Raw genomic sequence first — 13,910 nt, forward strand, 5'->3', positions numbered from 1 at the left:
GGGAATCCTCCGACTCAGTCACATGACCTACCCAGTCCGCATGGCAGTATGCTGATCAGTATCGTGTGTTAAATAGTTGTAGTTGGACGCGCCTTATCCACTGGGTCTCAGTATATTTGTTATGTCAGATGCTAGTTTTCATAAACAATACCCCAAATTGGCAATACATTGTTTATTGCATCTCATTTTTTCAACTTACAAATTTATACATTTGATTTGCAGTATCAAGTTGTTTGGTATTTAATGTTTATGTTAACCATCTTTCACTAAACGTGGTTCTCCAATCCCAAGGTATAGATGGAAATGTTTTGGTTTGTACCGTAGCACAAGAACATCCATAGGCATCCGTGATAATTAATGTAATAACATTGTTGCTTTATCATTATTTGCTTAAATATTTTGTGCATCATCTTCATCAACCAAAGTTGTTTAGAACTTCAATTGTATTAGTATGTCGATTTGAAGGAAAGGGTAAAACTGCGAATCAAATATTGTCAATATGATCACATATCAGTTCTAGACTTCGTCTTCCAAAGATTTCATTATAAAATCACCAAAGTTACATGAATAGATGTTCATGTTTTTTTACCTCTAACATGTGTACACATGAAAAAACACAAATTGTTACGTGTAAAAGAAAATATCCAGATAAATCACACTAGCATATAGTAAAACATTGAAAAGTAGGAATAATTTAATTTAGATTGATCCAATCTAAAAATTGTTTAAATGACAATGTACAAAAGCAAGCAATTGCTTTTATTCTTATGCATAACTCTAATACATCACACAGCTCAATGCATTATGCACCATTAGGAACACAATATCATCATATACTCATACATATATGAAAATGGTGTCTGCAAAGGTGGTACAAAGATAGCTAATTTTCTATAAAAGTTCAGAACAAAAACTGATAAGATAAGAAAACATAGAAAAAGCAGATGCTTCTTATTCACGAGCAACAACAAGCACTTGTTTACCAACATTGCGATCACTAAAAAGGCCAACCAAAGCTGCAGGACCATTCTCAAGACCCTCAGTTATATCTTCCACATACACAATTTTCTCCTCTCTGATATGAGGGAGGACAAACTCCAAGAATTTCGGGTTGACGACATATACTACATAATCTTATCATTTTATCAGTTGTATCCATTTTTGTTCTAATACGCGTGTTGTTTGGCCGTCCATTTTTCTTTCTTCGCATCTTATCGTTGTGCCAAACTATGTCCCCTTGATATGGAGGCCAATATTCCTCCATTGCTAGCACTGAGAAGCTTTTGTCATAGACATTCATGACGGTAATGACTTTGTAAACATCAGATAGATGGTTGTAACCGTCCCGACAAGTATGTGTGCATGCCGCAATGACATAGGAGCAAGGAATACAGAAGACCTAAAACTTACCACAGTCGCACCAACTTCTGTTTAGTCTGACAACATAGGATAAATTTGATCTCCTCTCATTGTAATCCATTATTTCCTATACATTGGAATTTTACCTATGACGGTCAAAGATTATAAATATGTGTGTGTTACCGATCATTGAATAATTGACCTGACACTAACACTACACTCCATCTTTTGCCTCTGATTACGAAGGTCGATGCCAACCTAAAATAGGTTGTTCTGATCAATGCGGTTATTGGTAGATCTCTAATGCCTTTGAATACATCGTTTATGCATTCCACAAGGTTTGTTGTCATGTGGCCTCATCGACATCCTCTATCAAATGCCCTTGTCCACTACTCTAATGGTATGTTATCCGTCCACCTTCTTGCATCTGCATTTGACAATCTAATTTTATCACGGTAATGTTGAAATGACGACTGAGTTAGAGCATACCCTGCATTCACCACTTTTTTGCGAAGGTTCTTGTCTTTGATTGCACGCATGAAGTTTTGTGCGATATGTCTAATACAATTGACATGGGTAGAAGGATAATTATGTCATCCGTTATCATGGTTATTGTAAGCACTCTCAATAGCAACATGTCTATTTGAAATCAAACAGAGATTGACTTGTGGAGCGACATGTGTTTTGAGATGACTAAGGAAGAAACCCCAACCACCAACGGTTTCACCTTCAACCATAGCAAAGACAATGAGAAAGACATTATTGTTGTCGTCTTGTGCAACAACCATAAGCAAAGTGCCATTGTATTTTTCGTATAACCATCTTCCATCAATTTGAATAATAGGTTTGCAGAATGCAAAATCTTTGATGCATGGTTGAAACGTCCAAAAGAGGCGGTGAAAAATTCTATTTCCAGCAACACAAGTTCCGTTTGGCGTAAATGCTGACAATGTCTCCATAATTGCAACAATCCCTGATGCATGTGTTTTAAGTGCCCATAGAAACCGTGGCAATTCTTTGTGTGAATCCTCTCAGTTGCCAAATACCTATTCAACAGTCTTTGTCCTTGCAATCTACGCTTTCTTGTAAGAGGGAGTATAATTATATCGTGTGACGATATGAGATATTACTATACTCACCTTCACTGATGGGTCTTTGTTGACAAGTGACAAAATGTCTTGACATATCAATTCAACGCTTAATTTCCAGTGATCTTGTACAACATTAGTGGCAATGCAACTGTGAGATGGGTCTACAGAAGCTATCTCCCAAGAATCACTTCTCTTCATATGAGACACAACCAACTGAAACTTGCAAAGGATGTTACATCAATCGATGACATACCTTCTCGAATCAGTGCATTTCACAGTGAAATCAGCAGAGTTATCCATGTGAATTCTTTTGATAGCTCACACACATTCTTCTTTAGTGCGGAACATGTCTCTCACTTTTAACTCACCCTCTCACCGTGGATACAGGTTGTAAAAAACATTGTCGGATGTGTCATTGTCATGCAAGTCCATGTTTGTCATATGTTGAGGCAAATTATATACATGACTTAGAGGTAATGGCGTTGGATGGTCATCATCTTCAATGTTATTGTATAATATATGATCGACTTGTGTCTCAATTTCTTCTTCTTCATCATCAACGACGTTGACTTCTACTTCTACTTCTAGGTCGGCTTCATCTGAGTCTTCTGAATCAAATTCACCAGATTCAGCTTGATTAGTTATTTGAGATTGTTGAGATTGTATACTTTGTTAGGGATTAATATATAACTCAATAGAGTTGCAACCAAATTGTTCGTGACTAACAAACATATATTCAACATTTTCATCGTCTCGCACCTTTAGCGGGTAAAATTTACATTGTTTGTTTTCGAAATAAATTGGATCCTGGTACATGATTTGTGACAGAAGACAAGATCCTAGACATGATTCTATTCGTTTTTTCTAATGCAAGAAATTTGAATCTCCCTTTATTGTAAATCAGATGGTTTCAGTGTTTCAAAAACTAAACTCGTATACATCACACTCATATGTCTCACCGTTGCAGTGAGCATTGATAATATATTTGGGTGCATATGTCATAGTATGACAATGAAGTTGTGTAGGTTTGATAATGAATTTGTGTTAGTTTGAGTAAGAGTACGAATTTGTGTTGGTATGAGGAAGAGTATTAATAAAAGAACGTGACATGATCATACATGCAAGACCTAGAGCCAATCCATGTTAAAACATAACACCTATGACTATATTAATAGTTAGACTATAATAATGGTTAAAATCTACAAGAATCCCCGGAAATGGCGCCAATTTGATCCGCTGCCGCACACGGGTCAAAACGAGTAATTAGAAAACTGTAGTTTAGCGGAAGCGACAACTCGAGTATCGTATCGCAAGGATTCTTGTATTATTATTAACTTAATGAAATCTATTTAGGGGGATTTATGTTTAGTAGTCGATTTAGAAAACAAAGCAAAAAAAATGATTAAAATAAGAGATTATAAAATAAGCCAATCTACTGTTTTCGGTTTTCGGCTAATCACTGGTTTTTACCTACCAATTCCCTAAGCGGCTTCGATCTCTATTCGATTGACAAGCGCAATAGATATATGACATATTTATATTCCTATATTCCGAATTAAGCAAATGGATAAATACAATTGTGAGTTAAGCAAACACGATTTACAAACGCAATTTAACGACAAAGTGACGAAAACGACGATTAATAGTTGGGAATGCAATCATACGAATTTAATCAAAATCATTCCATAAAATACAGATTAAGCAAATGAAATTTCATAGAATAGAATTGAAAGAGAACGAAATTAAATTGATAGAATAAAAACCTCAAAGCCTTGGAAATTCAGTTACAGCAGATTGACTCTAGGAGATTAGTTCCTTTTCATGATCGCACAAAAGCAAAAAGTTGTCGTGAATAATATGTATTTGCTACAGTACCACGACTGCCCTTTTAAACAGAATAAGGATTTCACTAATAATTCAAACTGGGTCGGAAAACCTAAATTCGGCCCAACAAATGGCCAAAAAGAAAATATTTCCTAAAGTACGAAACTTAAACAAATTAATTGAGACGTCTGCACTCCGAATCAACTTTTGGCTTCAACATAAAAGTTGTAGCTCTTTCTCTTATCTTTTCAACGCATGTCAGAACTTGCAAAATGCATCCCGTAGCTCAAGTTATGATCCGAACAGTGGACATATATCAAATAACTGCTAAAACTGAAAATAGCAAATGAAAATAGATTTAAGGCAACCATGAACTTAAATCTAAAAACATAATAAAATAGTAAGATAAGCAAAATAAACTAGATAAATGCCCAAGTACAATAATAGAAGAATCTGCATCAAAATGCACTGATCAAATTCCCCCACACTTGAACTTTTGCACTCTGAGCAAAATTACAATTTCAAAACAAAAGGAAAGAAAACAGAGCATGCACTTCCAAAAGTTTTCAAGATACAAGGTATAAGCATAATTCTAAGTCTAAGCCTCAAGAATATGGTGTTAGTAAGCAACTTTTTGTGACATTCAAAGTAGATAGAAAAACAGATTACCCAAAAGTACATCAACAACAATAAGATCCTCACAGGATATAATTCACTCAACTCTCAAGTGTTTAGATTAACTGTTTACACTCAAAGCACAACATGAAAATTAGTACTACCATAAGCTTGAAAGGACTCTAACATCCATAGTTGAAATACATGCACACAAAGATCGAAAGGACTTTTATTTGGTTGTAACGTGGCCAAGGTAAGGGTGAGATAAATCCCAAGGGGTACTAGGCTAAAATTCAAAGAGATAAAAGAGACTTGAAAGAAACTGCGGGAGTTGAATTTACAAAATATTCCATTCACTTGAACAACTCTATAGCAATTGTTTTCTCTTCTCCTTCCTCTTTTTATTCATTTTTTTTGAAGGAGTATGTATTGAAATATTACAAACATAATTCCTTTTTTTTCTTCCTCTTAGCCTTCTATTTTTTTCTTCCTCTTATCCTTCTATTTTTTCATTCCTTTTTTTTTTCTTTTCTATATTTTTTTATTTTTTTGCCAACTTCTGAAATATTACAAACATAATTATTCAACCCCACACAACTCCAAACAAGATTCTTTCAACCCTTTGAATATGGTGATAACATTATTTTTCACTTCTCGGCTTGTAATGAGTTTTAAACAAAAAAGGGAGAATAGGCTCAAGGAGATTTCAAACAAGGGATGAAATTATTTCAGGGTTGGCTTTTTGGCTAACTGGCTAAAAAAAAAAATTTGCCTTTATCATATCAGTGTGCACAAGTAAACAACAACATCAAGAAGAGTCAATTCAAGTTCTAGAGACTAATAGACATGAGCGAATCATAAAAGAAAGAAAGAGATGGGTTTTTTTTATGTTATCCATATAAGGCTCAAAGTTCACCAGGGTTAATGATCTACTGTTAAAGATATACAATTTAGAGTTTAGTCATACCTATCATACTAAAAATGCACAACAAATTTTTCACATCACACCACAAGACTTTAGTCAAGAGAACTAAGAAAAATACTCATACTTATAACTCAAAAACCAAAGGAAAAAGGATTTTTTTTAAGAAAGCAAACAAAAACCAAAACAGCGAAAAAATGAAAACAAAACAAATAAATGGTTCCCTCCCCCACACTTAAAACATACATTGTCCTCAATGAAATAACATAAATATAAAATAAGAGTGAGAGAAAGGAAAGAACACACCCGAGGAGTCAAGGCGGATAAATGATCGCATAAGCAGCCTTCCCCAAAGAGAGCTCTTCTACAGTCTCTTCTTCCAAAGTCGGGTTCTCATGGAGTAGCTTTGGCGAGTGTCCATTGACCTTGAGATTTTGATTAGTGCATTTATCTTGTATTCCAGGATCAAAAAAGTATCTTCGATAAGTAAAAGTGTTGAATGAGCACGTGAATGTGATCTCCTTTTTCACAAAATCAAGAATTAAAGGATTACGGGGCTGCCTCACTACTTTTGTTTCATCTTTAAGTGAGATCCTATGCATACATATGGATGAGCTAATATCACGAGTGTCAGCCAAGGTCCATCCAATTCCCTTCTTATATTTCTGATTAAGTTGAAGCTTTGATGAATAATATGAATCCTCAGGAAGTGGTTTAGGCTCTAAAGAATGTGGTTGTTCAACGCATGGTATGTTTGGGGCAGCCGGAATGTCAAGAGCTTCAGCCATATAAACAACTTCGTTTATACTATCACCCTGCAAGGCAATATCAATCTCAACACAAACAACACAAAGGTTAGTGTCAGTACAATCATCACATGAATAAACATCATCAAACTCAGTAATATTTTTGGTATTTTGGTTAGTGAAATGATATAATACAAGTATGATATAATCACAAAGTGATTGGTGATCTCTCCCAAAACCAACCCAATGAAAGAGGGGTAAGGGGGATGCCAAGACATGATCCCAATGCTTATGCTTATGATGAAATGCATGAAGGGTCTTAGGGTCAAAATTGGGGTCTTACAACTAACAAATAAAATATGAGTGAACACAAATGGATTTAAGTAAAACATGCACATTTATTTCATTATTATTATCATCTGAAAATCAGACAAGCTTTACAAATGAACAACATATGACAAACAAGAAAATATTACAAATGTGGCATGATTGAACAATATGATATTGCTAGCCTTGATACTCCTCTGAAGAGGTAACCGAATCTGAGAAATCTTCACCACTAACTACATTCACAACTTGTCCACGGTGATTTGGAAACGGATATGTTATGACATTGGGCCCTGCCTTAGAGAATAACTAGACCTTCTGATTAATCAATTCTTGTACTCTGGATTTGAGAGGACCACAATCCTTGGTACAATATCCTATATGCTCGATATGGTAGGTACACGAGGCATTAGGATTATGCTTTGCATGATAAGGGAAAGTGGCAGGCAGGATCTCCATTGGCATAATTGCCCCTTGCTGAACAAGATACGAGAGTAATTGAGCATATGACACAGGGATTGGGTCACGTTGAGGACGCTTTCTATCATAACGCCTGCCCTGACCTTGACTCTAGTTTCTGTTATCTTATAGAGGTCGTTGATTCTGCGAAGCTGGAGCTTGTTGAGGCTGCTGATAATGAGGTTGGTATGCAGGTTGCTGATATTCAGCAACAGTAATGTACAGATAAGGATAGTATGGTATGTAAGCCATAGGTGCTTGAACTTAAGGGTATACATTTGTTATCACGTAAGTTTCCTCATCCTTTTTCTTCTTAGAAAATACCCGAGATTTCTTAACCACTGGCTAGTTATCAACACTAGCAATCTTTCATGTTTTCAGTCAATTCTCGATACGTTCTCCAATGGTTACTATGTCAAAAAAGTTGGACGACGAGCTACCAACCATCTTCTCATAATACATACCTTAAAGAGTTATCATGCAAATATCAACGAATTATTTGAGATGTCTAAACTCGAACCAGCTTTTGACTTCAACATAAAAGTTATAGCTCTTTCTCTTAGCTTTCCAACACATGTTATAACTTTCAAAATGGCATCCCGTAGCTCAAGTTATGATTTGAACAGTGGACAGGTATCAAATAACCGCTAAAACTGAAAATAGAAAATGAAAATAGATTAAAGGCAAACATGAACTTAAATCTAAAAACATAATAAAATAGTAAAATAAGCAAAATAAACTAGATAAATGCCTAAGTATAATTATATAAGAATGTGCATCAAAATGCACTGATCACGGATCGTAGAACTGAACCAACACACTCAAAAGTCCTTCAACCACATCAGCAGATAAGATAGACAGAAGCTTCCCATAGTGCAATAAGGAAATCAAAGCTTTCGTAGTTCATCCCACTAGGGCTGAAAGAAAGGTGATTAAATAGGTGAGAGAATAATGATTGATTGAAATAAAAGAGTGGAAAGTACTTGATAGTTATTTGGTAAGAATTATACTAAAGTCTATGAGTAAAGGCGAATACGATAAGCAACGGGCCAAATGTCCTGCACCCAAACATATCCATGATTAGTGTAGGAAAGCTCCAGTCTCATTCCTTCTTTACTACTTAAGGCTTGTGACATGTAATTCTCATCCTAACTTTTAAGTTGGTGAAGGAGAATCTGTTATTGTGTAATGATGAAGACTTTATCAATTGTTCGATTCGAATTTCACTAAAGTCTATGAATGGAGGTGAATACAATGAGCAACTGGGTCAAGCGTCCCGTGCCTAAAGATATTCAGAATGGGGGTAGGAATTCTCCAGTCCCATTCCTTCTCTATCGCTTAAGGCTCGTATCGTACAACATGAATCATGATTGATAAGTTGTTTGGTGTAGTCTTTTGTTTGTTGCATTGCTTTGTGAAGAGAGAGACATGCCAATCATATGATTTGAATTTTGATAAAGTCTAGGAATAGAGGAGAATATAATGAGCGTCTGGGTAATCCGTCCCATACCCAAAGATATTCAGAATGGGGGTAGGAATTCTCCAATCTCATTCCTTCTCTATTACTTAAGGCTCATGTCACACAATTCTAGCTTTGATTTAACAAGATCTTGAAGATGCCACCTTTGATGTGCTTTGTATTATCCACCGCTTGGTATGACTGAGGATACCTTAATTGAGAATCTGACTTGAGGCCTCGAGCTCCACAGCTTACAGAAAAAGTCTTATTAAGTGACCAAGGGTCTTTTGGTCACTCAAATTAGACGGTGGGATTATACAATATCGAAGGATTTAATTGATCAAAATTTCTTTTGATCAACTTGAATAAAAGGGTTTGATTTGATTGGAAAAATAAGATTAATCCTAATTTAATGGTTAGAATTAATCAAACTAGTTTAAGGGGTCATTTATTAGGTTAGTCATGGTTTGATTAAAATTCTAAGTCATAGTTAATCCTAAGGGAATATGGAAACGAATTGATTATCAATTAACCACGAAATAATTCTAAAAGAGATCAATATTTTAATCAACACAACTAATCATGATTAGCCTCAATTAGTTATAATACTAAGAAACAATTAATACCATCATTTCCTAATGCAAGAATTAAATTCTTATTTATTTTCTAAATTAAAACAATTGCAAAAAAGATAAAATAAAACAATGTAAGAAGCAAAATATAGAAAGGGATGGGTTTATCGCTGAACTAGGGTGCAAATAGCACAATGGGTGTTTGTCCCACTACCAAGCCCAACAGGACCTTAACTTATGAGTCTAGAGGGTGTAGGGGAGATTAAAAGGGTATGTTGAAGAAAATAAAAAACAAAACGGGCTTGTAGCGGTAAATTCATGATCATCAAGCTATGGATAAGCTAGACATCAATAAAACCAGAGTCGCCACCACGCTTTTATTTTTTCCAAGGGAAAAGGGAAAAGTACGAACAAAACCCAAAAGATAATAAGTTTTCAAATCAAAACTAATAAAATGCCAGAGATTACAGGTAAGGGGGTTGGTTACACAGAGGGAAGGTGTTAGCACCCAAAGTATCCTAGGTACTCCTAGGGAGCCCTTTTTGTGTGCATATGTGTTTTTGTATAAAATGATGTTTGCAATAAAATAGAGTGGAGGGATGAGAAAAGAATCCATTAATTATATTTTTTTGTTTGACAAGACTTTCGTACTTGTGCCTACCTACCAACATAAAATGATGGATCAAAACCTCGTAGTCTGTGGTATCAATTTCAAAATGAGTGTATTGCTTTTAACAAAGATTTAAGTTTAACAAATGCACAAAAGGCCTAAAATGATTTGAATAAGTGTTAGTTCTTTTTGGCTTTTGAAATTTTAATTCAAGTATAGTTAAGTTTATTTACAAGTTTGATTAAGAAAAGGAGTTTGAAAATGCAATGGCATAAGGCCAAAGTTTCTAATTTGCAATATGGTCTAAGTTCAAAAACCAAACACAAGCAAAGAAGATTTTGAAAGGAGGGAAAGATTTGAAATTAAAGAAGTGGGGATGAGATAAAAAGACTAATCCTAAGCACGAATTTAAAAGTTAAGAGTTGAAAAGATCTGACCAATGGGCTACAATCCAATAGACAAGAATGTCATATAGAAACCCAAATTTCCCTTGGACTTTAGAATCAAGCAACATCAATACACAAATAGCAAGGTGAAAAGCAAGGCATAAAATAAAGATAGCCACATCCAAGCTTAGCCACTCCATGATCTTCTTCAAGATTTCCCATGCATTAGATGACTTCAAAAATGGCATTAGACACAGGTTCAAAATAATAGCTTCACTATGATCATGTAGCAGATGAACTCAAATGGATCTTCAATATTGTATCAGATGAATGTTTGAAGGTGAGAAAAACAAGAAAGGGGTTTGAATTGTTTTAGAAATTAAAAGCTTTTTCAAAAGTAAGAACACACAGAATTTTATACTAGTTCGCTTATAACACAAAGCTACTCCAGTCCATCCAGCCAAGGTGATTTCGCCTTCAAAAAGGACTTAATCCACTAATCTTGAAAGATTAATACAACCAAACGTCTAAGAGAGTGATCTCCTAGTCCTCCCAAGTATACAGACTACGCAGAGTCACTTGAGGAACAAAATCAAATTAGGAAAATATAAATTGTAATAGAGATTGCTTCTAAGAGTAAGCGAATATTATAGCAGAATAATCGAGCAAGTGTTTCACGTATGAGCAGCAACTCGTGAAAACTAAGAGAGAGTGTAAAGAATTTTTCTATGCGTTGTTGTGTGTGTCTCACTGAAGTATGCTGTCCTTTATATAGTGGTGAAGAGGACCGTTGGAGTGTTGATAGAATATTGGCCTTTGATGAGCATTCAATGTCATTACTTCTGTGTTTCTTGCCAGAATCAATTTGTCTCCCTGAATGATTTCTTTCTAAAAATACTTCCTTTCCATTTGAGGAAATTTCTTCCGTTACTCTTTCTGGATTTGGAGAATCTTCATCAGATACTTTGTTATCTCAGATTTCTATGTCAGAAGGAAATAATGTTGAGGTTACATCAGAGCTTCTCAGAGTGCTGGTCTATCAAAACTAAGACCCGTGGATGTTTAGAGCTTCTGGTTCTTCCTTCTTGCTTTGCTCAGAGTCAGAGCTTCTAGAGCGCACTTCTTCCTCAGATGCTTCTGATCTTCTAGAACTTTGTGTCTGACCAGAGTTTGTATCTGATATAACGATCAGATTCCTTTGTTGTTGTTCAGAGTCCTGCACAGTTAGAGAATTTTTGTTAGGGTGCCATTTTTGGTTTCATCCTTTGTTATCATCAAAATCTTGGAATCCTATTGTAGAACTAATTTTGTTCTTACAATCTCCCCCTTTTTGATGATGACAAAACAATCTTAATTTTTAGAGATGAAACATTTAGATAGGAATTTTTTAGATCAGATAGAAGCTAGCTCCCCCTGAGATAAGTCTGGGAGTTCAGAAGTTCTTACCGGAGCATCCATGAGATGATGTTTCTAGATACTCTTCTGCAAATTTCTAAGTCAAAAGCGATTAGAACCAATTTTAAACAATGTTTGCAGAGTACTGAAAGGATTTAGATATGTTTTCATCAGAGCTGTGTTTAGTTCTCCCCCTTTTTGTCAGAATCAAAAAGACTAAGTAAAATAAAGAGAAAAAGGGCATATATATATATATATATATATATATATATATATATATATATATATATATATATATATATACACACAGATATCATTTTAGAGCTAGAGAAAGTAAAACAGAAAGCAACAACCACATCAGAGCAGCAAGAAAACAAAACAAGTCCTAGGTGCCTAAGGGTTGGGAGGAGGAGGCATCCTCTGAAGCAGCTGGGTCAGCAGATTCTGAATGTTGACATTGACTGAATCCTGTTGATCCAATCTGGCTCAGACTTCTTTCTGCTCCTTTTGAAGATCTTCAAGTGTCTTTAGAACTAGAGGGACAAAGGTGGAAGACTCCCCCTGAGTCAGAGCATCCGGTGCTACCCTGTTGGCATATTCTTCAGCACGACGAGCTTCAGCTTTAGCCGTGGCTTTGGCTTCAGCTTCAGCAGCTGCTTTTGCTTCAACTTCAGCAGCAGCTGCAGCCTCAGTTAGAGCTTTGGCTTCAGCTTCCTTAATCTGTTGCATTTCCTCTTGTCTGGCTTTCTCTTCAGCTTCCTTTAGGGCTAGCTCCTCAGCTTCTCTGGCTAAGCGCTCCTGTAGTCTTACTTCAACGTCTCTAATGAATTCGTTTCTGACTTGCTCAGAGAGGCTCTTCAGTTTGAAGGCTTCAGAGGTCATCCATCCAATAACTCTGTTCCAATGTGTCCTTACAGCTGAAGGATCATCACTAATGCCAGAGTTGATGGTCAGAGACTTGACCTTGTCAATTGAAGCTCCTACAAACAGCATTATTGCTTCCTCTAGGGTTGGCAGGGTGTTTTCTGGTTCAGAGGGTGGAGGTGGAGAAGGAGGAGGGATTAGGTGGAGAGTGGGAGTTTGTGGTTCAGCGGATGTATTTGGTGGGTGTGTGTCAGAGTTATTTGGATGAGTTTTAGCGTGAGGTGTTTCAGATGGTTGAGGGTCAGATGTTGTTGGGTTTGGTTGTTCTATGGGTAATGAGGTGACTTCTGGGTTAGGTGTGAGTTGTGTTGGCTGTTGTGAGGCCAGAGCACGAGTTTGGAGTTGGGCCAGAGTGTTCTGTATTTGTGGAGATGTTGTAGTAGGGGGTGATTCTGGAGAAGAAGATGAAGATGGTGAAATGGTTTCGTTCAGCATTTCTGCTTCAGAAACTGGTAATGTTGTGGTGGCAAGATTAAATTTTTGGGATGGTTGGTGAGATGTTCTGGTGGTTGATGGAGGAGTTTCTGAGTTTGTGTAGATAGGTGTTGGTTGAGGAATAGAAGAAGAAATAGGATGTGTTTGTGCAGAGGGAGTAAGAGAAACAGACTTACCAAAAGGTCCAGTCAAAGGTGCTGGAGGTCTTGATCCGGAGGATTCTCCTAATCTTGCCTTCTTAGCTTGCTTCGCCTTTTCAGAGGGTCCTCGTGGATGCTTCATGAAGTTTGGAGGCTTATCTGGTAGCTGGCTTATGTTGAAGTCTGAGATATCTACTCCTTGTCTCTTCAGATCATCTAGATAGTAAAGGATTACTTCTCGGGGGTCTTCCTTTGAAAACAGATAGAGTCCATTGGGGATCTTCCTCTGATCTTTGAGAGCTTCCCAGGAGGTGTCTTGAGTAGGTTTGAATTTGACTTGATCCAGAATCCCCATGCTCTTCAGATTTTTGGCGTTGAGAGGTTTTCTAGTGTCGATCATCACGTCGTCCATGAGTCTGAGCGTTAACAGGTGGTCCACAAGGCGACTTTCAATCAGAACGTCAGAGATTAGCCTTCCCAGAGGAATGTAGTTTCTGGGCTTCATATTGTTTCTTGTATCTCGTACAGAATCTCTGAGGTACTTGAAAAGAAGTGCTGGAAGGCAGAGCTTCAGACCCTTGTGGATGCAGTACAAAATGCACTTTTGGTCTATGTTGATGTAGTCTGAAGAGTTTGAAGTTGGGCG

General features: G+C 36.5%; 1 protein-coding gene across 1 annotated transcript; it reads right to left on the reverse strand.

The window, feature by feature from the left end:
* Positions 1-12,251: 12,251 nt before the first annotated feature.
* LOC127094289 (extensin-like) lies at positions 12,252-13,676 on the reverse strand. The gene is made up of 2 exons (XM_051033146.1): positions 12,681-13,676; positions 12,252-12,485 (listed from the first exon to the last, which is right to left on the reverse strand). The coding sequence occupies exons 1-2, from the start codon at positions 13,674-13,676 to the stop codon at positions 12,252-12,254; spliced, it is 1,230 nt and encodes a 409-aa protein (XP_050889103.1).
* Positions 13,677-13,910: the final 234 nt, after the last annotated feature.

This window comes from Lathyrus oleraceus, chromosome 1 (assembly GCF_024323335.1).
Source record: "Lathyrus oleraceus cultivar Zhongwan6 chromosome 1, CAAS_Psat_ZW6_1.0, whole genome shotgun sequence".
Classification (NCBI taxonomy): Eukaryota; Viridiplantae; Streptophyta; class Magnoliopsida; order Fabales; family Fabaceae; genus Lathyrus; species Lathyrus oleraceus.